We start from the raw sequence: 27,521 nt of genomic DNA on the forward strand, positions 1-27,521 counted from the left end.
GGGTACCCATACATCCCAACGAGAACATTTGTTAATTATTTAATTAGAAAAATTTTGTGTATCGTAAAAAGTATTCATGAACGTATTGTAATATTAAGATTCTTTTCTTTATCGTGGTTGGAATTTAATAACGCAAAACAGATGCTTCTTTCGAACGTGTAGAATTCATGTTCTGTTACTATAAATATATTTTTAGCACTGATTTCACGTGTTTCAATAAGAAGAATGTTCTTATCACACATACAATACGTCCAAGGAAATCTTAAGACTAACAAGCGACTTTTGGAATGCAAAGTAAGACTCATGATTAATTATAGTATATTTACACTACGGTTAGGATTATTTCTCGTCGGTTTCGAATTCTACGAATGTCTTTGTTTGATTTTCAAAAGTCGCTTACGATTAAATAACAAAGGAACAAAGAAATGTCTGTACGAACTTTCTTCATTTCCGTACGTAGAATTAATTAGTTTAAAAAGGTGGACTACCTATAAATATTTTATAAAAAATTAATATTGACTATTACAAGAGTCATTCAATAAGTATAGAATTTTATGAAATTTTAAAAAGATTAATTTATATTGTTAAATAAAATTACTTTTTCTAGTATTTTAATTTGATTAGATTCTAACACTTTTTATATTTGTTTCTTTTTTTATAAAATAAATTATTTTTTTTATAATACATAATTAATGTGAACTTGACGACATAGACTGTTTTCAGATAAAAATCTTAAAACTTTTTTCTTTTTACTTATTGAACAACCCTAGTATAAATTAAAAATAAAAATAAATTTGTCTATAAATTTTTCTTTAATTGTTTTCAGTTTGTCGAAAGAAATGAACATCAAATAATTCCACTGATCTTCTCTAGTTACTCAAGTTCGTTGGACAATCGCATTTTCGATCATTTCATTTAATCCTAAACAATAAAAGGATAATGGGTCAGTGTATCATTCAATTCCATAAGCACTTGAAAATCCTTCAATTCTCATAAAAACCCGAATTCTAGTGTTTCCCTTTGCACCAACCCGATTGGTTGCACACATGCACACACTCTGACACGCCAATGTTCCTATTTTCTCATTTTATGTCTGATAAATGATTGCAATAATAGTCATCGCGTTAACTTGCTACGTATACCTCGCTAAGAAACGTTTCTTATCCTTATTTCTTCTTTAGTTTATGTACATATGGTGGTATCATCGGGTTAGATACTGACCTACGACATCTTTCGCGGTTGCTTTTCTACTTGAGACTCTTAGTTAATTACTTCTTTAATTAGTTAGTTAGTTATTATTTGTTTAAGGCCATACTTAAGGAGAGGAGCGTTTCATTAAACAACTTCCACGTGTCTATTTACCGCAAATAAAATTTCGACGATCCATAGTAAGACGTCAATTTCATATATTATACATGTATACATATGGTGTCCGATTATAAAATATTAATAGCTCACTTATGTGTTTTAGAAATAAATTTGTTAGCATTAAAAAATAAACTTTGCATTATTAACATAAATTGAATATATAAATTTATGAAGGAATAAATCTTTGGTAATACTAATAAATAAATTTGTTAGTAAATAAAAATTAGAAATTAAATTTAATTTAAAAATGGTTTTAAGTAGATAATGATATACCTGCAATTTTTAAATATACGTAATTTGCAAATGAATGTATGTTCATTATCTAAACATACAATTATTATTAAAATTATTTTTTGATAAATCGAGCTATTGATATCTCGTAATGGGACACATTGTACGTGTACGGTATTGTGCTTCTCAAACCTGTTGCACTTACGAAAGAGACATTTCTCATGATATATATTTCATTTTTAGAGATCCTTCTCGAGGATGATTCAAGAGGTCACACCATGCTGGTCGTCAACATCCTTGATCGTAAACGTTTCCATGTCTGATTATTTCAGGAAGCATTAAAAATCAACTAGGAGAAAGATCAACTCCTCCGAATGGTCGGAATTCACCAGCGTCAGTCGTGCACGGAGGAAACGATATTAGCTTTTAAAAAAATAGCTTTCTCTCTTTCTTTCGCTCTTTTTTTTATCACCATTCATATTCAAAAAGGATTCACACGATCACCGAGTATCAAAAAGGAACGCAACCTTGATTCACCGCCAATTTTCGTTCACACTCGAGTCTACCTTTCGTTCGTACCTCGTCCATCTAATCAAACGAGAAAATATTCTTTCTTCACGGAGATTATCTACAAAAAAAAACCGACCCGAAACACTCGTTTCTGCGTGCGAATGAAAGCAACGGTAGTCAAAACGAGGATACTTTCCGTCATCGTGGTCCTACGAGGGGGAGAGTTCGTCTGATTAATTCAAGGAGATACTCATCCTCCTCCTGTTGTCGAAGCGTTCGTCTTCGAAGGGGCGTTAGAGCAATCGCATTCTGTTAGAAAATTCTTTTTCTGAAAAATTCTACCTTGGAAAATTCTCTGCTGGAAAATTTTCATTTGAAAAATTTGGAAAATTCGCTATTAACAAACTGTTCTTCGAAACGAATTCTACGTACGAAAGTTATCCCCTAGAAGATTCTCTATTTGGAAAATTCTTCTTTTAAAAATTTCTTCTTGGAAAACTGTTTATTGAAATCTTCCTGAAAAGCTGTTGTGGTATTTTCTGCTAGAGATCGCTCGATTCCCATTGAAAACGTGTAACGTTGCATCAGACCGGAGCGCTAGGTCGTCGAAGGAGCGACGAGAGTAACGAGCGTCGCGGTGGTCGCCTCCATGGGCGACGCAGACGACGCTCGACGTCCGCGTAGGACGACGTCTGCCCCTTGGCGACCTCCAGAGGTCAAGCTTTCTCTTCTTCCTCGTCGATCTCCTCCGACGATTCTGAAGAAGATGTGATGAGCGCGGTCGAAAGACTTGGAACTTGGGCTGAGTAGGGGAACGAGCTCATTCGGAGTCTTTGGGGATGATTCCAACACTCTGGTAACGAATGGGAGCCATCTTCTGTTCCCCTTTCTGAATTGGATCGTTCCATGGAGCACAGTTCCATCATCGATACTCGTCTGGTTGGAGGTTTCTTTCCCCCTGCTGAAAAAGTAGTTAATCCTTCATATTTATTATTTTCTGTTAGTATTAGCACATTCTGTCTAATGATAGGAATTGAATAAGAGCAGGTCATAATCAGCAGCTGATGATCTATACCCTATCGTCCAAATCGTAATTAGGGTGGAGTCAGGGTGGGCCTCTCTTCCTTCCAAAAAAATGTGGAGTAGACTCTTTATCATTTTTAAATTCCAAGATTCTAAAGTTATAAAATTCTAAAATCTTGAGATTTTGCTATTTTAATATCCTAATATTCTAATATTCTAAAATTCTATGGATCTGGCCTACCCCTAAAAAGCGAACAAATCAAGAGTATTTCAAATTTTCTTATACTTTTTTATTTCTATTCTACTGTATTTATTGACGCATTTGCTAAATTAAATACCCTCATTGTCTCCCTGTTTTCATAACATTTCGTAATATTGCTTCAAGCTTTCAGAGTTATATAACCTTCATTTACATCTGGTAACCGGTGGCGCTTACGCAATTAAAAGCTTTCTGCCACAATGAATCTCGTTAACGCGTTAAATGAACTCTGAAACGAGGCTATTAAATTCCACAATTGAAAATATATTTTACTAGTAATTAATTGAATTGTGTTCATCTTAAATGGATGTGCGTACTTCGGAGAGCACGATTGGAAGAACAAATTTAGCAAAGTACTTGAAGTTCACTCGAGTAATAGAGAAAACATATATTCCCGTTTAGTCAGCTTCGATTTTTCTCTCGAGGAGAATGATGTTTGTACTCACTCGAGGTTTTCGTGGGCGATTCTATCTGCTCTGTCTCCGTCAACATGAATTCGTCACGCTCGTCTACGGTTTCCTGGCAATCCATACTGTCTGGGGTGCAAACACTTTCTCGTCGAAATAGACCAATCACTGATTGGATTTTTGGCTGCTCGATTCCACCTTTGATAATAAAAAATAATGTTAATAGAGAAGTTAATGGAATCCGTAGGGTGCTTCGTTTGACCTCCTGAAATGTATTCGTTGTTGATTTTTTTTTTTTAAAGTAAATTAAATGTATGGAGGAAATCATTTACTTCAAAGATGTAATTTATGATACTTCAGAAATCTGTAAATATTTTTTACAGAGTTAAGATTTTCACAGGATCTGAGTTAGAATGATTATTTTATTGATTTTAGTGACACTTCAACGCTTCAAGTAATCCATAGAAATTTTCATCATTTGCAAGGTAATTATAGGTTGAACCTGGGGTTGTAATTTTTCTGATTATAGTTGAAATAGTCATTTATTATCCTTCAAAATTAGAACTTGATAAGACTTGTTCATAGTAATAACAATTTATCAATGCTTCCTCTTGAAAATTGCAAAATTCCGAGATCAATTGTTATGCTTGCTTAATACTAACAACAAACGTTTTTTATTTCAGGTGACCAGAACAATTGAAACACCCATTACACTGCAGAAAGGCGAAACAGGTGCTCGTGAAAGGCCAAAGCAACAAAAAAACAGAGATTATACCCAAGGTATAGGTAAGATAGAATCAAAAGAATTCAGTAGAATTTCCGGTGTGGTGCAAAACTAATCGTGTAACAGTGGAATGTTTCTATGTGTATGTGTGTGTGTGTGTGTATGCGTGAATATCAAAAGGGATTGGGTAACCCAAAATCAGACTTGTTCGTTGGAAAAGAAGAAAGAAAACGATAGAAAAGTCTGAAGAACTTGATGCGTAACATTTACATGTACTCCGGCCGGAAGTCCGAGACTAGTATCCTCCGAGCTCAAGCTGGCTTGGCCTCACAAATACAGCTCTCCTGTAAAGCAGCGTTTTTCATTGTTTACGCAATTTATCATAAAACTTTAATCGACCGAATGAAATCATTCTTCAATAATTTTTAATAACATCCAAACATTTACTTAACATAACCCTTTGATATAGAAAGTAAAATTGATCTTACAGGCAGTTAAATAGACTAAACATTACAAAATTAATTAGAAATTAAATAGAATTTATACTGAAAAATAGACCTGCAATACAGTAGAAAACACCTAAAACAACACGAAAAGATTCAAAAACTGTGGATAGCAATTTCGAGGATTACCCAAACCCTATTGAAAGAATTGTGTTAGTTTTCAGAGTAATAGTGTTACAGTGAATCAATTTTATAAAGTGTTAGATGCTTCGACACTTGCAATTTTTCATTTCAAATTAGAATATAATGCAAGTGTCGAAACCATCGTTTCTTAAACACTTTATATATTCACAAAGTGTCTGTTTTCAAGAGTGTAATGTAGTGGAAACTGGCAGCTGTATCAATATCATATCACTTCCGTTTTATCTATGATATTACAGACTTTATTTAATCAATCGTACCTAGAAATGTTGCAGATGGAGAACTATAAGCCAGGTACTCTTTATTGGAACACCAGGCAGGAAATTCGTTTTGTTTAATCGGATGTCCGGATTCGTAATCGTCCTCTCTCTTCCATGGTAGCATGGTTTCCGTGGCTGTCGGCGTGGTTACCCTGTAGCAATCTACAATTTTTTCAAAAAAATCACCAAACGTTCAACGAATCTCGTGAAACGCAAGTTTTTCCAATTTCCAATTTTAACGGTTGTACAGATAACGCTTTAATTGAAATCCTATCGACTCACCATCGCGTCCCAGCTTCATATCCGGATCATCGGTATTGATGGTGTCCATCGAAGTGGTGGTGGTCGCTCCATGGTGGTTCTCCACGTTCACGTTCGACGAGTCTAAAGAAATCATACGATAAGAAATTCCTCGATGAATCGAACGAGGAATTAGTTCCTTTCATCCGGCGTAAGATTGCAACGAATCTAAATTTGAATACAGCAGGGGGGAGCGACTAATTCTTCAAAGGATGCACTGAATAGCGCGAAAATTCGTCCAGAAAGTTGGCGCTCTAACGAGCCAGCCCAGAAACTTGTCAAATGAGAATCGAGGTAAAAGAAAAAAAAAGATGGTCGACTGCTTACCGGAAGTACGAGCCGTGAAAGTTATCGCAGAGTCCCAGTCCTCTTTGCTCGAAGGCTTTGAGGTGTCCCCGTTCTCCAGCTCGTACAGCACCCCGTTGATGTAATCTGCGACCAATTAAAATTCACCTGGTGAAACGAGCCTTTGCCGGAGGACCGGTATCGATTATTCTTTCGCCAAAATTACCTTGGGTGAACAACTTCGTCGAGCCGTTCTGCTGGAACTCGGGGAAACTCACGTGGTTCTGTTTGCCGTCCTGCACAGAAGAGAAAAGGGGAAAGGATTTTTAATTACGAATTGCTTTAATTGCAAATCGCCAAAGAAGCCGAGTGAATTGCAACCCTGTGGCAAATAGAATGACGACCTCTTACTTTGAGCAATTTTTTACTGCGCTTGTGACGATGCTTGTGCTCTCCCATCATACGCCGGATGTTCATGTGCATCTTATAATTGACTTGGGTCGAGAGGTCGCGATCGTTCACCGCGTGTCGACTGTAGCTGAAACGACGATGCTGCAAGAAATTTAATTTTGTTTTTCAGATAATTTCTTCTCCGTATAAAACCATCTCTTTGACATTAATTAATTTTCATTCGACATTTATAAGGATAAAGTGAATAGTTTAAAAGTTTGACTATTCACAAGTATCCTAGATTCAAATTGAATGCCTCTGTGGTATATTTCAAGAGAAGGATATCGACGAGCGAAATTTTGCAACGATGCGATATCCTCTAAACATTCCTCGTCAGCAAACGCTCACAGCCTCCTCGGCATGACTTTCCTTACCCTCTTGTAAGGTTTGCAAAGTTCCTCGGCCAATAAGTGGTGGATCCTGGCGTCCGTCAAGTCCTTCTTGGAAGGGTTGTACTCCAGCTCTTGGAGATCAATATTCCAGCCCGTATCGAGCTGGCTGCAACTTGGACTGGAAGGAGAAAGAATGAGACTGCATTTTATGACGGGCTACCACTTCAAGATCGATACTCTGCTTCGAGCTTGCTTTGCCGTTCAATTCAGATACAACGCAGACTTATCTTTGATTATACTTCTTTCTACGATGTGCATACGAACTGAATTCTATTCTATCTACTATTCTACATAGTGATATCAATGGAGTTTTGTTCGTGGATGAAATGGATACGTATTGATTTGTTGCAAATATCAAATGGACAATTCAGAAATATCAAATGTTTGAAAGGCTATGGCATTTGTAGTATATCGATTAGATATCTGGTTATTACTATTAACCTTCAGACGACGGACCATGGAGAGAGCTGCAATTTTATAACGTTTAGATTCTAGACACATGCTGAATAATTTAATTATTCAGTGCATCGTCAAACCAAGAAACTAAGATTATTCTCCGGTGTATTTCAGCCGTTTCATAGGTAGGAAGAGAATTTTCCATCACGTTAATTACGACATTAAGTCAAGCAAAACAGAAGGAAATCTACCGACGTCAGAGATAAAAAAGAGTCTGGTTCACCGTTCTGTTGTATCTCCGACCGAAAACTTTCTCTATAATTAATATGTTTTCTCTGGAGCATCGAGAGGATGCTATGCACCTGTTGTGATCAAAGGAATATTCTTTGCTTTTCCTATTGTGCGAGTAAACAGGTCAAGTACGAGGGAGATAATTCAGTGCGCCACGGATCGTGGAGCAACGAAAAAAGGATGAGACGAACCAGGAATAAAATTAAAAACAACAACCGTACCTTCCATTGAATTGGCCCGTGTTGCTATAGTTGCGGAATATCGCGGACATGCTTTCAGTACCGCTGATATTACCAATGGTGGACGCGTTCCTCCTTATGTAATCCATGGCGTCTTTCATCGCGAGTTTAGAGTACGTCTCCAATATTTTCGGCTCGGCTCCATAGTGATTTCTCACCAGATAAGGACGAATAAATTTGTTATCGAACCGTTTGAACCTGAAAATGAAAAAAGAAGAAAAGATAAGAAGAGGAAGAAATAGTGAAACCATTCGTAAAATATAAATTGTTAAACGATAAGAAATGTTCTTCAAAGGGTACATTATTTCGTGATAAATGTAAGAACGTTTCTTCACGGAACAGTGAAATTTAAGCATCCTGTGACGTGAATTCGTGAGAAGAGCAAACAGCGCAAATCCCTCAACGATTTATCAACCTTACACTCAACGTTACAGGCAACATCCGAGCAACATTCGCCCCGCTATTCATATACCTGATTATAATCTATTATTATAGTAGAATTTAGTAGCCATTCAGATCGTACGTGTCCCGCGAGAGCATTTTGAGCATCTCCTGAAACGTATGTATCCCAGTAGAGGCGTAAGGGTTAATAAATCTCGGAACCAACTCGCTGAAACTTATGGTTTGGCTTTTAACACATTTATTTTCTATTGTGACAAAAATTATCGATAACTTAAACATTCAATTTTATAATTTGCTATTTTACATCATTATATTGACAAGAATACTAATTCTGTTTCAGGTTTCTCCAAATTCGAAGACTTTTTAAGGAGAAGAAGGGTGGATTTTATATTTGAAGATTGATAAGTCAATATAGGAGCGAGTGGAGGTACAAATAATTAAAAATTATGTGTATAATTTAGAATAAGAAATAGGAGGTTCTGGTTGTCTACTGTTAATGAAATTTATAGTGTCAACCGTCTACGACCTTTAACCCTCGAACGACGGACCATGAAGAGAGCCTCAATTTTAATGTAATTTTGTATTTGATATTATTTTCACTTTCCATAATTTGTACTATTTCTTTAAAAATTCTTTTGTTTAATGATTATACCTACATTTAATTTTAGGTTTGGAATCACGATTGACCCAGGCTCACTGTTCAATTATTAATTAGATCAAAATTGTCTAAAACTGTATTTTAAAAAAGTATACGTACTTGTCTCGCAGATGGTAATTTCCGTGCTTGCCCAGGATGTCTTCGATCCCGGCCATCACATGGTCCATTATCTGAAAAACCGTGTAAGTCATTTCCGTTTAGCCGGAGCTCATTATTTCCGTTTTACCCGGCACGTATAATACGCATACATATGCAGCCCCCCCGAAAAAAAGGAGAGAGTATCAGCCACGAAGGAACACGTTCTTATTTACGGGCCCATTGTTCTTTTCTCGACACGTTCATTTACAAAAGGGCACCCCAGGTGAAAATCAATGCGATCCTTGCACGCGTTCGCGACCAACGGATTATTGATTGCATCGTTCTCCCACTGCATCGTGGCCCTACTGTTATTCCTTTTTTTTTTTTTTGCCGATATTTACTTTAACGATAACAGCGTACAACCTCTGTAATTTATACAACGTTCGCGGTTGTACGACCTTCTTTGTGCACGCCTGCCGTATTTTTTTATTAAACGATCGATCCTTCGTTCTCGCATGATATACCGTCGAAATCTAGCTCGTTACGCTCGATCGCCTAGCAGGATATGCACACGAGGACGAATAGCACACGTACCCGCTCGTGAATCCTTTCGTTCATGGTCGGTTTCTTCCTTTCAGCCCTCTTCACGTTCAGGATCTTCACGAGAGGTTTGATCGTGATACCCTGAAAGCAGAATGTTCTGATAGCTCTGGATCATTGATGGAGAACGTGAGTGGAATAATAAACGATCGTAAGGTTTTGTTATTTTGTTGATACTAGGGATGTGCTAGTACCCGAAAATTCGGGTCGGAAATTTATTTCGAGTACGAGCAGAACCTCGAAACTTTGTCCAGCATATAAAATTGTTCGGGTACCCTCACACTCCTGATTATTTGTAGAAAATGTTAAATTTAAAATTTTTATTCATAGTGTAGCAACTAATATGATAATTTGTTTGTTATTTCATAGGTGATCTATCTGTTTCATTTGTATGAAATTATTTCAGTACACATCTGAAATTTCTTCGTCCTTTCAACCATGCATATTTCACAGGCAACTTTCCCTTCCTAGTTTCCATATATTCCCGCGAAATTAGATGCAACCCCTGATGCAACATAAAACTAAGATTATGCTAAACGATGCTCTAAGCACGTTAAACATATTCCCACAGGATAGTAAATTTAACTCGGAACTAGCGCGGTAAAGTTCAAATGATCCATTGCTGATCTTTCAAAGCGTCGCGTCGTATGTCTACCACATTAGAACAGTCGTTAATTAGAAACCGCGTATTCGACATTCTTAGTCAGACCGAGGTTCTAATCTTGCATACTAAATAATATTCTCAATCGATACGACGAGTACGGTGCTTCTCAATATCAAATCTTATTATCGTTTTGAAATATTAAAAAACAAAACATGAGCTTTACTTAAAAAATTTTCCTAGTTCAATTTATCTTCTTGATTAATTTCCGTCGTCGACACAACCGAACACCATCTTTCTCCCTCGCGAAATGCTTCGAACAAGTTTCTTCCAAGTTCGTGCCCTCTTGGAAGAAAAAGTCGACGATGTTTCCTTCGAGCAGAATCGAAGCGTTTAGCGTGTAAGTTATCGGTACGGATCGAGCCGACGTTGCGAAGCGTGTTCAGGAACGCCATCAGCATCGAGTTTCCGATCGATTGCGCGACAAAGTCGATGGTGTTTTTAGAATTAATGGGACTTCGATCAGCGACGTTCGCAAACAGGACGCTCCTTCTCTGAGTAGCTCTGTTTTTTTTTTTTTTCCCCATTCCCTTTATCGTCCACGTACTCTTCAACCTTTTGCAGCTCTAATTAAGCTGCCACTTTTATTTGCCGACTGTTTTCTTTCTCTTTTTACTTTTATTCAGATTCGATTTAATTCCAGCCTATAAAGGTTGAAATTAAAGCGAACAGTTACCGAGAAAAAGGGGGCTATTGCTGATAAATTATGTAGTAAAACGAGGGTGAACGGGGGTTATGAATGGGGTTTTAATCTTAATTTAACCGTGAATGAAATGGCCAGGCGCAAATGTTTTTGCATAATGAACATGTGCGTAGAACAGTTGATTGCAGTTTCGTTCGTGGTGCTCCCTCGAATTTATACGCGAACGATTCTTTCGGGCTACGTGAAAAGTAGAAATTAATGGGGTTCGTTTTGTTTAACAACCGAACGCTTCTCACGGCTTTCTTTGTTAAATATAAATGAAACTTTTTCATCGGATAAGTTAATTGCATTCTCTTTAATTGTGATGGATGCTCCGTCTGCCGTTGATTCTTTTAAATAATGTATTAGCCGAGAGTTATGATTCGGACAATCAGAATCGAGTATCGAGTTTGATACATCAAACTTGGAGATAATAGATGTATTAATAATATAAATTTCGTTCTAGACTTTCAGTAGAATGGGATACTGGAGTAAGGGAGGAAATTCGAAACCTGGGTGATGGGTACCTACTGTACAAAATTAAGAAATGAAGGTGTTAAACTTGTCGTATTTAATATTATAGTAAAATTAGAAAATTAGAAAATTAGAAATGTAGGAACTAAGTATTATGAGAAAGAAGAAGATAATAAATCTATCAAATTTCATTTTATTTTTTTATTAGAATAGAATACTATAGTATACACTTACTATTGTCTAGTAAGAAAAAAAAGAAAATCATGTTCTTTTGCAGAAAAATTGTAGAAAATAATCGTTCAGAGAGAAGAATGACTATGTCGTAATACTTTATTCGTATTTTCGTGTCAGTCGTAATGGGAAGAAACCTCTGAAACTTTATGGTATATAAAAGAAGGAAAGGGACGTATTCTTTTGGTGGCACGTACATATATTTGTGTTGGTGAATGTGCTGGTACATTCGTGATCAAATCAGACTTCCCTAGAGGAAACGATGATATAGTAGGAGCAGAAATTCTTAAAACGTTAATTTTGACGATATTAATATCAAAGGTAATTTAGAAGAAAATAATTATTATAACTTTTGATATAGAACTGAAAAGAAATAATAGAAAAAAAATATTAAGGAGCCCTCCTCCCCTATATTGTCATTCTCCTCGGGAACGTCTAAGGGGATGGGCGGAAATCCGGGACATCACCATTTTTCCTACAACAGCCTGATTTGGTTGCGAGTGTATTGTGCGTGGATTGTCGTAAAATGCTACTTCGGGACAGATTCCAAGTTTATCCCTAGTTGCCTATGATGATAAAATGACTGAGGCGTGTAATAAACGTTCTAGTATTCTATGGCTAACATACGCTGTGATAACAACAGAAATCCTGATAATAGACTGCGTCATATTTTCCTATGTTCTAGGTGGTCCTTTGTGAAATATCATTCAGTAAATTCTACCTGGTAATGGCCGAACTGACGTATGTACCTACATACGTCCATAACTGTACAAACGTAGCTTTGTTTCGCTTTTACCTTTGCTTTCGTTTGATATATTATCTGCAGATTACAGAATTTCTGAGCCTTTAGGTAGTATACCATTACTAGCCGGAAATTGTATCCTCTTTAATGAATTATTTTTTGCAAAAAATGATACTCTCTACCGTGAAAATAAAATATTATATGAGGAGATAAATAATATTTTTTCAGAAGTTAGGTAAAATTTCCACTTTGATGCTGTATTCTCGCGTATTTGTGATTGACACACTTTTATACTAATTGCAATTGGAAAATTAGTAATTTCATAGCGCCTGTTGAATTCTATTAATAATCTTCTATTTCGAACTTCAAGGCGTTGAAAATTGCACAAATATACGGGTAATATTTTTGAGAAATTATATTATCAAAACGAAAAATATCATTTTATTATTCTATGTTAATCAAGCCTCTTCAAAGTTTCTTGATTAAAATACATAGTTTGATTTTACAAAGTGTCGCACGTCAAAGGATCGCTTATCCGTTCAGAATAAACACCCAATTAAAAATTTCAAACAATCTCGGCTTAATACAATTTCTTTTTACTCGAATGAATTATGGATAAGTCTTGTCTAGAAGTTTCTCAGTTTGTCAAACAATTTAGCATTATTCATAGAAGAATATTGAAGAAACTTTTTATCATCTACGTACACAATATTTTTTCCCACCCTGAATTGTATATCCTTCAATTTCTTCTTCGAAGTTCTGCATATGTTCTGCCTGTTACTTGGAGTGGTGGAAAATTTATAAAGAAAATTTCGACCTCGCGATACCACCGAATGGCTCCTCGAGTTTAAATCAACATTTTTCGAAGTTTACATCTTACTAGCCCCAGGGCATCAAAACTACGCGAAGCCCACCCTGGGATATGTTGATTTAAAGAAAGAGTATCCGACTTATCGTTCCATCCTCTTTGAATCAGGCAACCTCTTTTATTGTTATTCCTCTATATAACCGTGAATGCAACGAAAATATTCAAGTGTATTACCTTGAGTGCATCGTGTATTATTTCAGCATAGCATCTGAAGTTTAATTCAAACTTTTATGGGGGCACACCGACAAACAAAACGTAGGAAATATTAAACCACCTTGGTAAAGTCAGTTTTGTAGTCTGCAAGGTATTTCTACGACACGTCAGGATAATCCTAATGAAAGATATAAAACAGAAAGTTGAAACTAGGAACGTAAAAAAGAGCTCCCTTCCTGAAAATGACGAAAAGCTTTGGCCAGACTGAGATATAATATAATGTAATCAATTTCTATTTTCCCCCCCCCCCCCCCCAATTTTTGTTTCAAAGAAACGTTAACAGACTTCTTAATTAGGTATCAAAGTAAAATTAAAATTACATGAACTTCTTAAGCAGATTTTCAAAGTAGAATGAAAATTAGATTACTTAAGTAAATTTCAAAGCAGAAGACAAATTGGCTAGATTTCTTAAGTGGAATAAAAGTTGTTGAACATTTGTAGAATATTTGATAGTCAGTAATTGAGGTCGTATTTCAGAATATTATATTCGTTAGAAGATGATTAGATAATTATATTATTGAAAGATGGAATCTTAATTGGGTTTAAAATTTTAAGGGGAATTCAATTAGAGCTAATGTATCTTTCAGAATTTCAATCAATCTCCAAATTATTATCTTTCTATATTTGTGTCGAATCATTCATCTTGACAATTGTATTTGTAATTCTATAATTGTGTTATATCATTCCTGCCAATTTAAATATTTTGTTATTTGTTAATTTAAATATGAATTATAGTGACATTGAAAATATATCCATTGAAGTTTAAATCAGGAGAAAATCAATGAAAATTATTGATCACTATTTGCAAAGATATCAATAAATTCTAATTTTATTAAAGTATTTCTTAAATTCATCATTCTGAATCACAAAAGCTTGCCAATAGTACTTTCAGTCGCTTTTAATAGCAGCTGTTATCATGAGAATTGTAACATCTGTTGTTTGCTAAGATAACTCAGCAATGTTTGATCTCTCACTTAATCGTTTCTCTCAAAATCACACCTCAACCCCTGTGAATTGTTCGGGTCAAAGTAATTCAAAATGCAAATTCATGATTCAATAAAATTCATGATGCAAATACATTGATTCAGAGTTGCATTTTTATGAGACGAATGTGATAAAAATTTGAACAGTACTCCTATCAATCAATTAAGTTTTAATTGTTTCTTACCTGTATGAAGACAGTGAAGTAGATGACAGCAATAGTAGTGGTGACGAACATCGGTTGCAAGGACACGTGTTTCGGGTCGATCAACAGGACCAATGCGAATGCAACCGCTCCTCTCAAGCCACCATAAGACATCACGAACTTCTCCACTTTGTCCAGTCTGTGCAACCGGAACTGATTCGCCACAGCTGTCAGAACGATCACCCCTGAAATTCCATTTCGATTCCCATCAAACGTCTGCGGTTGTGCTGTGCCTCTGTACGTGCTATTCAATTTTTAATCGTCCTCGGTGATGAACAATTTAACGATAAATCGATGATGAACGGGGAAGCCGTAAGCTGGTGACAGTAAGCTATGATGTAAATGGTCGGTCATAGAAGAAGATCGACGAATCTTGTTAAGAGTCTTTCGAGATTTCGTAACTTAAACGAGAAGTAGTCAGGGAAGGTTTCAACTTGTTGTTTCTCTGCTTGAAGATATTGTTCGAGGGCGGGCATCGGTTTTAGTAAGGGTCATTTTCGTAATAGAAGGAGTGGCGCGTTAGAGTTAGGGTGTACAGTATGAGGGTTGTAACTTTGGAAACGTTTGGGGGATCTTGTTTTGGTATCGAGGGTTCTAATAGTATTTCTTATTTTTCTTGTTACTTTTTCCACCATGGACGTTTATCTGAAGCACCATTTTTCTAGGTAAAATTTTCTTTGGGTTGTAGATTTTTTATTATTGGAAAACTTTAGGTAATTGATACGGGAGTAAGTAGCATAAGGAAATTAAGCTTTCTTAAATTTCATGATAAGACTATTGGAATCTGAAGATTATTTAAAATGAAAAATTGGAGATTAGATTGAAGATTTCGAATTCCAATTTCACCCTCGATCTCAACCCTCTCACCCAAAACAAAATTAACAGAAAGTCTGACCCTTATCAAGCAACTTTCAACCCTCCTCGAAGTTCACTAAAGAGCAAAGACAAGAAAGTTGAAAGATCCTGTTGGAGGAATCGCGTAACCGAGCATCAAGTGACACGCGATAAGCGATGATCGGTTTAGCTTAAGGCTCTTATCTCCTGATTCCATTAGCTACTCAATTCGCTCGGAATCATACCTCTATCGTTCACGATTCAATCGATCCACGCGATTACGCGTTCCCGGCCGCAGTTCTGACACCTGGTCTGACATCTACGAGCTTGCCTCGACCTCGACCTTTTACTTACCAACGATCCGATAGACCGAGCAGAAAACGATGGTCATGAGGACGAACCACGTGTTCCAATTGTGGCGATTATTCACCGTCGCTACCCCGAGGAACATGAAGATGATGGTTTCCGAGCCACTGGACAACATCTTCATGGTGTACTTAACGGTTGTGTGCGATTTGTGCGATATGTTAGCTTCCACGTAGTTCTTCATGGTGATACCACAGAACGTGATCCTGCGGCAAAGAGGTCAGGGTTAAACGGGGATGTTTGTAGCGTATCGATCGTAGGAAATCTCCCGTACAGTGTCGAAATTAATTCGAACATACGATCTGTCGATTTACAAAATCGACGTTTCTGGAGGGTGGAAGATCAACGAGGTGGATTCGGATTTACGACACGTACGTGTCTACACCATTCTGAAAGCCACTAATTTCTACACGCTTCCGTTCCGCTTCATTTCACGATTTAGGGTAGAGGGAGAGCTCTAAACTGTTAGAGGGACTTAAATGGCAGCCCGAGCTTTTGTTTGACTTTCGATTACGTTAATGTACGTTCGTGTTCTATTCTGGGAACCCCCACACCTTCAATCGGATTGTTTATTAGATTATTTAATTTGATGATTTTCAAAATTTTTAGATTTATATTTCGTAAGTTTTGGTTTGGAGTATTTCCGATATCTTTGGTTTCCTTAGTTTTTCTTTGGATCCAGCGTAGTAGTTGTCGAAGTAGACTACAGAACGTTAAGTAGCTCGATGAAAACGTGACTATCTTATGAATAATTCATCGTTCTTCTTCGAACGAAGCCGTGATGGACAGGGCAACATTGATCTTCCAATACTTTACATTTTGGCGAGCAAGTCACGTGACACGACGTTTCCGGTACCCGAATTAACTTTCCCAGCCTGACGGAATACGAAAATAAAACTCCTCTGATATTAATGCCTTACACTTTAAATTTTTCATGTTTGTATGAGCTATAGGTTCAATACAGAACTTTCAACTTAGAAAATTAGAAACCTAGGCTTTCGATTCAGGAATTTAAAGTTCTCATCTTAGAAATTTTTCGAGACTTAAAAAATTTAGCTTTGGACTCTGGAACTTATGATTTCTAATTTAAAAATTTTATAAAAATTAGAAACATTAGCTTGAGGCTTTGAAGTTTTCAATTTTCAATTTATAAATTTTCCCCTTCCCTGTTAAGGCCAAGGGTTGTCCGGAAAGTCGGCGACACACGGTACTTGGGCACATCGATGTACCTTTCCATTCTGTATTTTTTTATTTCTTCAATTTATTCTCAAACTTTATTTCTAATTTAGAAGATAATTGCATAAATTGATTAAAATGTAACACTCTACGTACTATTTCTAGTAGCTAAAGTGTTAATAGGGTGGCTTCGCATAATTTCATTCCAATCTAATAGCTTCACACGATGAACTTTGAGAAGCCGAGGGTTCTGCTCTCAATATTAATAGCAGCTCTAAGTTTAACCATCGACTATATTGCACATATTATATTATGATGCATTAATTTAATAAAAAGATTAGCAACCCTGTTATAAATATATCTGATAGCTATCGAATTACTTAGGATACGATTATTTTATTTATCGATTCGAACTTTATTTTTACATTTCTTCTAATTATGTATTTTATCATAAAAGATCATACCTTTTCTATCATTTTTCACTATTGACACTTTATCTACCGGTTATGTATTCTAAAAATTCTGAAAACTGATAAATCAATCATCCACTAGTCAAATGATATTTTTCACGTATCAATTTATCAATGTTACCCTTTAAATATCACCGTACTCGAAGCGTTCTAAATAAATAATTATCAGGTTTACCGAATACGGATCACCGTTACCGTTTGGTAACGGAGTTTGGATACTCCGTTTGAATGTCCAAATAAAAAAATCAATGAAATCGATCGAGAACGAGAGCGATTTCGGGCTAAGCCTATTTGAACAGTTATTAAATGGCGCATACTTTGCATCGGGATCGATGATCGCCGTTTCAAGTTGGTACAGGATACGTGTAAATAATAGAGTTAACGAGAATAGTAGCTGGCGTGGTGACGTTTTAAAAGGATTTGCCTTATCGTTCAATTATTTTGATAGAATCAAGGCTACCCTTGGCTTGGGTTCAACGTGTCATCGAGTAAATTGGTAACCCGGTAGAAATGTAAGTACTTTCGTTGAATATTCTCCTATCTCGAAGATCTGACGCTGGAAACACGCAGAAAATTTCCGTGTAACGCGTCGTTATTGAAAAGTTTCAAGGTGTACGGTGTAATCTGTTGAGAACGTACATTTTCCTTTCTTTTTCTTCTTATTACAAGAAGGCATGCACGTTTGGTCGAAGTTACATGACAGTTTGCGTGAGAGGTGGAAAGTTCTTTTTGAAATTTATCGCCGTACAAAATTGGAGGGTGTCGAGAAATGAGCTTTGCTCGTTTTGCAAATCTCTCGATCGATCCGGGCACGTGTCAGACTTTCGATTTTATCGATGGAAATGAAACAAGTGTTTTGATTCGATCTACATCGTTTTTAGTGAGAGTACTTTTCCTTTAACCTTTGATCAAAGAATTTTTAAAATTCAGAACGTAATTTATTAAATACCAACGTCGTATTAGAATTTTTTAAAATTGTTTTTCAAATTAATAGAATTCTCTTATTACGAAAATTCCATATCTCTTATTATGTTATCTTCATTTCAGTGAAATTGGTATACAATAGGATATTATTATTAATTTTCGAATAATGGTGGACATTCGTGGGGAGGTTTATACAACACCTGTCAATTAAATCCTAATTAATTAATCACATTCTTATTGGCTCAGCAGTGTGTATCATTCATCCCTCGTTTTCAGCTAATCAAAGCTTTCACGGTTTAAGTTTCCAAATTTAATGCTATTCGAGATTTCTACGTATACATAAGCGAGTATTCTAATATTTCACCATCAATGCCGCTTCATCTCGCTTCATCAAGGCTCTGGATTACATTTGGATTAGGTCTTGGTTAGACATATTACATGCGCTCATTCAGTATGATTATGGTACATCTACTGTAGCATCTATTACACTATAACAAGTAGGTGTAGCATGTACCTAGTGTACCTAATTATAATATTGAGTTAGAATTAGTTTGTATACAACTTGAAACTGCCAGGTTGCACTAAAAGCTTCTCTAAAATCCACTAGAATGGAGATAAATGAATGAAATTAAATTGAAAATGAATGAAGAAAGTTGAAAAATATATTTCATACTTTTACAAATCATTTTATAAGGTAATTTCTAAATTTAATGTTAATGTTAATTTTTTCAAAGCCAAATTTCATTGTTTTTATAATATCCTTCAGTTTGTCAATATAGATGAAAAGATTTTCAAAAGGTTTCTTGAGCTCTATGAATGAAAATTGGATTTTTTTCTATAATTTCAATTATTTATTTATATTTTAATTAAATTTAGCGAGATGATAGCGTCGCGATCTAGTTCAATTCTGTATAATTAAAATTTAATTCTCCTAAACAGTTACCATACTAAATAAGGTATTTTTCTTTGAATTTGATTTAATGATTACACATAAAATTAAAAGCTTATCATTTATTAAAAGAATTAAACGCTTCAGACGTAAATCTAGTAAAAGTCAGTTTTATTCCAACTTCACGTTTAATCAGTCTTTTCAAGAGTATCAAGAATCTCTTGATCTCGATCACAATCTATCATAATCTATTTCAATAATCCCTTTTTTATCGTTGAAGTGAAAGAAAAATTGAATTGATTTACTTACGCCATGATGCCGGACATGTGAAAAATCTCAGCGTTCAGGTAGGCCAGGTAAGCCATGACGAATATGAAGATGGGCTCGATCACGCGAACCTGATGGGTGAACCTCGTGACGAAACCGGTGGCAAAGCCCCATATCACGCCTATTATCGTGCCCCCGATCGCCACCACGAAGAACGAAGCCAGCCCCGTCAACAGGTCCGTGTAAATTATTTCCGTCGGTCCTATCTCGTTGTAAGCCTCGAACATATGGTACAGTACCTGCGTGTCCATTCAAACAAAGACGACTTATTTCAACTGTTTCTACGATTAAGATGTTTAGTGGTAATGTCACCGGGCAACGAACGTTCTTAACACCGTAGAAATGGATAGGACATATGTGTCCGACAAGATACATGGCAGAAGTCTGACACAATTTCATGACATAAAAGTTTCCTTAAATAGCACCTATGCTATGTCAATTTAAAACTTAAAGTTTCATCAAAGTGACCACATAAGGTCTTGATTAGTATTTTTAATATAAAAAGATTAATTGCCTATTATAAAAAATAAAGAGCAAGATATGATATGATATATTAATAGTGTTTCAAAGGGGTTTACTTTAAACACTAGAAATTTGTATAGGAAATAATTCTATGGGTGAAATATAAATTGAAAACCCGTATTTCACCAGCACCTTTAATTTTGGAGAAATTTGATTTCGAAGGAAAAATTGCAAATGGCCAATTAACGCCTAGTATAGATTCTAATCGTACATAATGGAGTGACATAAACAGTGCATAATAAAAAAGAGGAAATAGAATAATGCGGAAGAAAACAAGGCATTCTGTAATCAAACATAGAAAGACACAATGTCAAAAGGCTCTTAGCCTTGACCGATGCAATTGTTTAGAAAATCAGAAGGCATTGGGTTAAGTGACTCTAAGTTAATGCAATCACTCATGATCGATACTTACGACAGTGACAGCGTCGTTCAACAAGCTCTCCCCGAAGACGACGATGTACAGGATTTCGTTCACGTGAATTTCCTCGAAGACGGCTAACACAGCGACTGGATCAACGGCGCTAATTAACGCCGAGAAAAGGAACATTTGCAGTAGCGGTGTTTCGAAGCCGAAAAGTCCGCTTTTACCTAACACCCACAACGAAGCACCTGCAAAATAGTTAATTAATCATTAATAAAACATTCTGCATCGTTCGTTGAAATTCCTTTTGAACTACTTCAAAGTTACCAACACTTTTGCATGGGCATTTATAAATATTCTTTAAACCGTTCCGAGTTCATTAATTAATGAAAGAAAGTATTTAAAGATCAATTTTATAAAAATTGAAATGTCTCACCTTGAGAGTTATTTAATTAAAAACATTTTACAGGCGTGATTAAGTGTCATACATTGATTGATATGTAATAGATAAAATCAATTATCAGGTACATAAATCATGACGAAAAATAGGATTTAGAAAAAATCAGAGTTGTTTTTTGGAGAGAATCTTATCAAACAAGATAATTAATATCATTTTTAGTCATTGTAAATCCCCGTGACAAAAGTCAATCGACGATTATAACGTAACCGGGCTGATCGGTACTTTGAATCAGCACATGTTCACGTTGCGTCTTTAATTATCACGCAGCATAACCGTGTCGTATGAAGGAAATCGTCGAGGTTTCGTAACCATATCGCGAACACTCTGATCCGTAAACAGAAATCGCGTGGGCGGTTCGACGTACTCGCGTTTTCACTCTCGATACTCCGAAAAGCTTGCTCGCGTTTCTATACACAGGGAGATTACGAAACGTTCGGCCAAAATTGACGGATTACGAATACTGTTCGCAAATTTTAAGCTGCGGTAATATATGTAGTAACATCTGTTAATAATAAGAGTGATGAAATTTTTAATTTGACGCTATAGGCAACAGTAAGAAATTTTTATTTTATTAAAATGATTGGATGAGGTATTCTCATGTGTATTTATTAATTCTATCAAGTATTGAAAAGTTAGATTGAGTTCTCGATAATTCTTTGGAAAGTCTGATTACATACTTCAGTATCTGCTTTAAACTTTTCTTCTATTTCATGGCACGTATAAAACTCATGTTTACGAATCTCTTATTTGTACTTGTTTTAAAACCTTCAAACTTCTATAAAATTGTTTTCTGCTTCTTTTCAAACTTTAAGAATATTAGAAACTTTTGAATACCTTAGCATGTAATAAAACGTACTATTATTAAAAATTATTTACTTCACTCTTGAGCAGCGGCAAATTTACAAAACATATAACAAGGATATCAATCTAAAGTTAAATGTATAATTTTGAATTAGAAGAGTTTCGATATTAGAAGAATAATTTTTATAAAAGATCAGTGTAACATTCAGAGAATGCAAATAGTATGAAATACAAAATTAAATTAAAATTGGGGCTCTTTCCATGGTCCGCTGCTCAAGGGTTAATCGCTATATAATAATATATTCTTTAGTTTGTTGGTTTCTAAAAAATAATGATTTTTCTCAGCCAACGTCATTAATTTTTCAAAAAGTAGAGTCTCCTGATCATATATTTTTCACAAACATGTGCACGAACTCGGAGGATGATTAAAAATAAAAAAAGAAGCGAATAAAATCTACTCCATCAACTCGTGTAACGTAGAGAGGAACATTTACATTTATCACAAAGCCCATTTACATAAATAACCCATTTAACGGTCTGTCTACCCACTCAAAGAATCACTCTATCTATCTTTTACAAACGTATGCATAGAAAAGGAACAAAAATAAAATTAACCATAAAATAGCAACGAAAAAGTTACTCTTGCAGAGAAGGAACACTATTTCCCAACAGCTAAAAAAATTCTTTTCACTTTATTAAGGTCTATTCGACCCCAATCTACCTCTCTAGAAAATTTCGCTATTTTTCGTTAAAATAGAGGTTTTCCTCGTTTAAACTCCTTTCTAAACCTCCGCTAATAAAATAGCGACGTAAAATTAACCCTCACAAAAAAGAAACTCTATTTCCAGTGACTAATAGTACAAAAAGAAAAGTTCTTTTCAGTCTATTAAGGTCCATTTAACTACGTCAAGTTGTTTCTACAAAATTTTGTTATTTTTCAATGCAACTGAGTTTCTCCGTTGCGTTTTACTCTTTTTTTAAATATTCCCCAAATAAAACGGCAACGCAAAAATAACTGGTAAAGAAAAAGAATCTCTATATCCGGTAATTAATACTACAAAGGAAAATTCTTTTCACTTCATCGCGGTCCATTTGTGTACGCCAGCTTGCCTCTATAAAATCCTGATTTTTTTCTACGCGATAGAATCTCTTTTTAAAGCTGCACTATAGATCTTTTAAAACGTCCGTCAGCCAATTTTTGAATCAGCTCGTGTGCTTTTTCACCGAGCCAGCTTCAGCGAAGGCGCGAAAGCAGCCAGGGGGCCAGACAAAAATAAAAGAAGTCATAAAAACGAATGTGAAAACGGCAGCCGACAAGATATTTCGATGGAAAATGAAGTTAAAAATAAAAAAATAAATAAAAAAAGGAAGAGAAACATCCTCCCACTCGCGCATAGTCGACGCTCTTCTGTGGCCCATTTTTACCAACCTATCGACAAAGTGTTAAATATAGTTCCAACGACGGCGAATAGAAGTATCGTCCCCAGGTGGTCGAAGAACAGTCGGTTCGGCATGAAGTAACCGGCATCCAGAATAATGGGCGGCAGCATGTACAGGAAGAAGGTGTCGGGTGTGAGAGGTGACACGTGGACACTGCTCGCCTGGAACAGTAAGACCCCGACCACCACGCCGACAACAATCAGCAAACAGGACTCCGGAAAGATCTTGCTCAGCCTCGGTGTCATGTGAAAGCCTGCACGTACAATAGAAACTTTAACTATGTTTCTTTTGTTGTTAAAAAAGGGATGAAACGAAAAGTCGTGTTTTTTGGAACCCTTTCATTGTTTGCGCGATTTAATGGGAGAAGAATCGTTTAATTTTTGCATGGGTATTCATGGGCGTTTTAGAGATTCTATGGAACGTTTAAAGTTAGGGGTGCGCAGGTACCTGAAAATTCGGGTCGGGTTCAGGTCGAGAATATTTTCCGGATTCGATATTTCGATTACAGCCCGACCCAAGGGTCGGGTACCCGCACACCCCTGTGTAAAGGCGATTAATTAAACGTCAATCACTAAAGTTATGAATTTTGAGCTAATGAAAATTTGATATCAACCCTTTCGCCATGGAAATAGGACGATTTAATACTTTCAGACCGAAATGTGTATTATTAGGTAAATGATCTATGTATATATTACTCTGGGATTGAATGTATTAAGTTTAATTTTCCTTCCCGTTTTTTAAACTTCAAATTATCTCAGCATATGAAAATCTTTGGTTAAAATATTTAAGTATCTAATTTTCATTGAAATATTTTTTTTGTAGATTTGGGTCACGATTGATCATATTATTACCAGATATGGCTAGTTTGCCAAGTAATTTTTCTTCATAAATCTCATTAAAATTGTTCGATGCTTGCCAGGTTTTCTGAACGGCTGTAGCTTGCACCGTTTTCTTTCCACAATCAACACGTAGTACGTTATTTGCTAAAGAGCTTTACTCACTATTATAAGTCTGACGCCTGGAATGCCCGCTTTGCATCGGAGCTTTTCCTAATGAAAGGGTTAACTCTCATTTGTACTGGGCTACTTCTGTTCAACCGCCTGTTGCAACCAGGCCTTGGTTTGCCATCGTTTGGATATAAATAAATCATGTTCTAAGAATACTATTCATGAACTCTACTCTGTATGATTTCAGAGAATTAATTATAAAAGATTGAAAAAAATTATCCATTAAACAGATTATGGAATGTTTCTCTAACAACCCTATTTGTTCCAATAGAAGAAGGTACTGAAAAATGTAAACGAAACTATTTTTTACCAGATATCTATTCTAAGAGAGAAGAAGGAAGATTTATTCTTGTAGACTCCTGTGAAAAGCTCTGCAACACGAATACAGTGGTTTGTGACTAATGCGATCGAAACCATTGGAAGACGATCAGAGTAGAATTTCCATTATCTGAACATCCAGTACCCGATGTTTCACTATCCGACTATTCTGGTATCTGTCTATACCGTTGTATTGCATCTGTTTTGGAAACGGGAATATTCTACGGGGTTTCGACGGTAATTCAGTGTAATAATAGGATGTACCTCTTTGCGCACGATTTAACGCGAGGATTGTAACCATTTATGTAACCATATAATCCCTGAAGATTAACGTTAAACAGTTTGAATAACACGATAAAGTTGTAGAAAATCCTTTCACTTAGATAGATGCATTTCTATAAATCCGGTATATTATTTACATGTTATTTAACACTCAGAATAAATCTCCAGGCATTTAACAGAATTATTTCTAATTGGCTAATTAAGCTCCCACTATAACGGATAACAGTTTCTCATAAAAGTTCATGTCAGCAAAATATGGAATTCAAAATGAAGTAGTTAAAGAAATTGAAAAATACGAAAAGTAAATATAGATGATGAAAAATGAAAGTGTTTGATAGAAAGAAATTAATTAATGCGTTTATTCTAATGATAACCCAAGTTCAATATTGAAAATATGTAACATGATGTATCATGTAGCCTATCTTGAGGTTTAATCAGATAATTGGAAGTTGATAGTTCTCGTATTTCATAATATTGAAACTGTCCGAATTTGTTTGCAAAATTAATTCGATAGTTGAAATTGTCCCAGCAATGTAACCTAGCAAGTGTCATTCAACACAATGTGTCAATACGTAATTCAACTCTCTTTCTTGGAATGAATCAATCAAATTTCCAACATACTTTTCTACATATTTCAATGAACAATTTCAAATAAATGGTGGCACCATTTTATAAATCAAAAGTGACCCAGCCAAACACGATCTCCAAGCAAGAGGGGAAGGTCAAAAGTTGAAAGTTCGCCAACTTCGTCGCGCAAACAGCGAACAGGGTTGACCACACCGACTACCAACGAGACCATCGAAGAGGCCACCGGTTCAAGTTCAACTTCCACGTGTTCCCTACCTATTTTCGCGATGCTGGCGAAGAAGATCCATATACCGATCACGAACGGTGTCTCGGTCCTGTGGAATTCCACGGTGATGATATTGTACTCTCGTTTCGGTGACGTTTGAGCTTTGACTCCTTCCTGGACCGCGTGAGCCGCCATATGTTCCACCAAATCACCGTCTTTCCCTCCGGAAAGGCTTCGAAAGGAAACATCGTCGGGCAGAGAACCATCAACGGGACCCATCGGTCCGAAACTCTTGCCTGGATAAGGTTCCCTCAGGTCGCGAGGGAACTCATGGTCGTCAGCGATCGGTCCGTGCATCGCGTAATCGTTGACGGGAACCCGTTTTTCCTGGGTTTCGTAGAACTTGACCACGCCAGCTTGGCCACATGGCCAACAGGCGAGGAAGACGAGAAACAGGATCATCGAGACGGCACGTGTTGTAGCCATGGTGACGTTTCGCGTCGACGATGGCGTCGTTGTTGCTGGCGGGGACGCCGGTGCTGAGTCACTCTCAGCACCATCAGAAGGGAACTCCAGCAACGAAAAAACTTCAGGCTGAGAGTGGCTCCTGCTGTTCGTAGGGACCCAAGCGACACCCTAGTTGCTTCACCACACCCTCGTTACCTTTTTCTGACGCGATTTCTCGCGCGGGACACCCTCTCGACGATGGCGTCTCGTGGATCGATCAAGCTGTATTTCTATATATTTCTCACTCTGCTATTTTATCGCACGTGGAAGACGATCGGTTTCGCGACACTAGATGAGCGTCTTTGCACTAGACGGTCAGATTCTTGAGCGAAATTCAATTATCAACGCTTCGTTATTGCTTTCACGGCAGAGATTATAGGATTTTTCTCGCGATAGGAACTAAAACTCGACGGTTCTTCAGAAGTCCGTTGCACTTTGCAATGCACCTTGTATTCGAGTATCGATTCACAGAAATCCTGCTGTCGAGGCAAAACACCTATGAACCGTTTGCGACACCGCGCTTCCTCCGAATGCCGCCTGTTTCCACGTCGAGCTATATTTGTATCCTCTCGCCTTTTTCGGCAGTCAGCGTAATTCCTCGTGCCGATTTTTCCAGCCTCGTGTCAATGAACCATTTCAAATAAGAACTGGTCACCTAAGGCGTCCGTAAAATCTACATCCATTCTCCTCTCATGGAAAAATGTTAAAGGTAATCACCTCTGACAATCCTCTGTGTATAGGACACATTTGTTTTCCTACTTACCACGGCGTCGTTCGATGGTAAACCTCAGCTCGAGCGTGCCACTCCGCGCATTCATCGGTCGGCTATCGACGACGGAGAGGATCCTCCTCGTACGCAGCTGCAACAGACCGAAGCACTCCGGTCGTCTAACGATCGTGTTTACGCGTCGTTTTTGCGAGCAAACTCCACGATCACGGGCACAGATCTCGAGCACTTTGCAATCACACGTTCGATCCAATGCCATCAGTGAAACACGCACTGAAGATCTTTCCGGCTTTTTCCGATGCTCTTTATCGAATCGCAGCGGTTCGATTCGGCAAGGGTTGGTTCCCTGTGGTATCAGTCTTCTTGCGTTCAGGGGAGAATGAACGATATCCAAACCTTCACGCTGCCCCTCGAAGGTCCGCGAGCCTCCGGATGCCACTCCAGGTGAGAAATACTGGGAATACCGTGTCGAAAGATAGCTGGTGAGGAAGGCGAAGCATGGTGGAGTCGCAAACGGAAGTTAGCGTTCCCAGGTTTCAGGCGGTGCGCTTCGATCGACCGTCACGGCAGCACTGCGCGAGTTAAATCGCTGACACGCGCGCCGGCTCGCGAGTTACGTCCACGTCGACGTCAACGATGGACACCATCGTGACGAGAGCGAAGAAAAGGCACGGGGACGGTGCCAAAAAACGTGCGCTGCTGTCGACGAGGCCACCCTCGACGTCGCTACTGATCGACGATGG

General features: G+C 36.9%; 1 protein-coding gene across 3 annotated transcripts; it reads right to left on the reverse strand.

Annotated features, from left to right (window-relative positions):
- Positions 1–614: 614 nt before the first annotated feature.
- Positions 615–27,521, reverse strand: LOC114876851 (sodium/hydrogen exchanger 3). Of its 3 annotated transcripts, XM_029188727.2 has the most exons (18): positions 26,815–27,520; positions 25,595–26,738; positions 23,134–23,397; positions 20,495–20,691; positions 19,543–19,799; positions 15,763–15,980; positions 14,557–14,759; positions 9,512–9,601; positions 8,939–9,009; positions 7,762–7,977; positions 6,836–6,971; positions 6,423–6,563; positions 6,238–6,307; positions 6,054–6,158; positions 5,709–5,810; positions 5,427–5,588; positions 3,838–3,996; positions 615–3,070 (listed from the first exon to the last, which is right to left on the reverse strand). In XM_029188727.2, the coding sequence occupies exons 2-18, from the start codon at positions 26,028–26,030 to the stop codon at positions 2,826–2,828; spliced, it is 3,072 nt and encodes a 1,023-aa protein (XP_029044560.1). In that variant the 5' UTR covers positions 26,031–26,738; positions 26,815–27,520; the 3' UTR covers positions 615–2,825. The 3 variants fall into 3 exon arrangements, 2 of the variants coding, with proteins under 2 accessions (XP_029044560.1, XP_046142244.1); XM_046286288.1 differs by having other exon boundaries at positions 25,595–27,520; XR_003789458.2 differs by lacking the exon at positions 615–3,070 and adding an exon at positions 4,793–4,866 and having other exon boundaries at positions 3,913–3,996; positions 25,595–27,521.

Source organism: Osmia bicornis, chromosome 6 (assembly GCF_907164935.1).
Source record: "Osmia bicornis bicornis chromosome 6, iOsmBic2.1, whole genome shotgun sequence".
Taxonomy (NCBI): Eukaryota; Metazoa; Arthropoda; class Insecta; order Hymenoptera; family Megachilidae; genus Osmia; species Osmia bicornis.

Excerpts from the sequence above, each read along its gene's own strand:
- LOC114876851 (XM_029188727.2), bottom strand. The coding sequence starts at position 26,030 with ATGGCTACAACACGTGCCGTCTCGATGATCCTGTTTCTCGTCTTCCTC. Across the intron at positions 5,811-6,053 it reads TTTCACGGCTCGTACTTCCG|ACTCGTCGAACGTGAACGTG; the intron begins GTAAGCAGTCGA and ends TGATTTCTTTAG. Across the intron at positions 3,997-5,426 it reads TCCATCTGCAACATTTCTAG|GTGGAATCGAGCAGCCAAAA; the intron begins GTACGATTGATT and ends TTATTATCAAAG.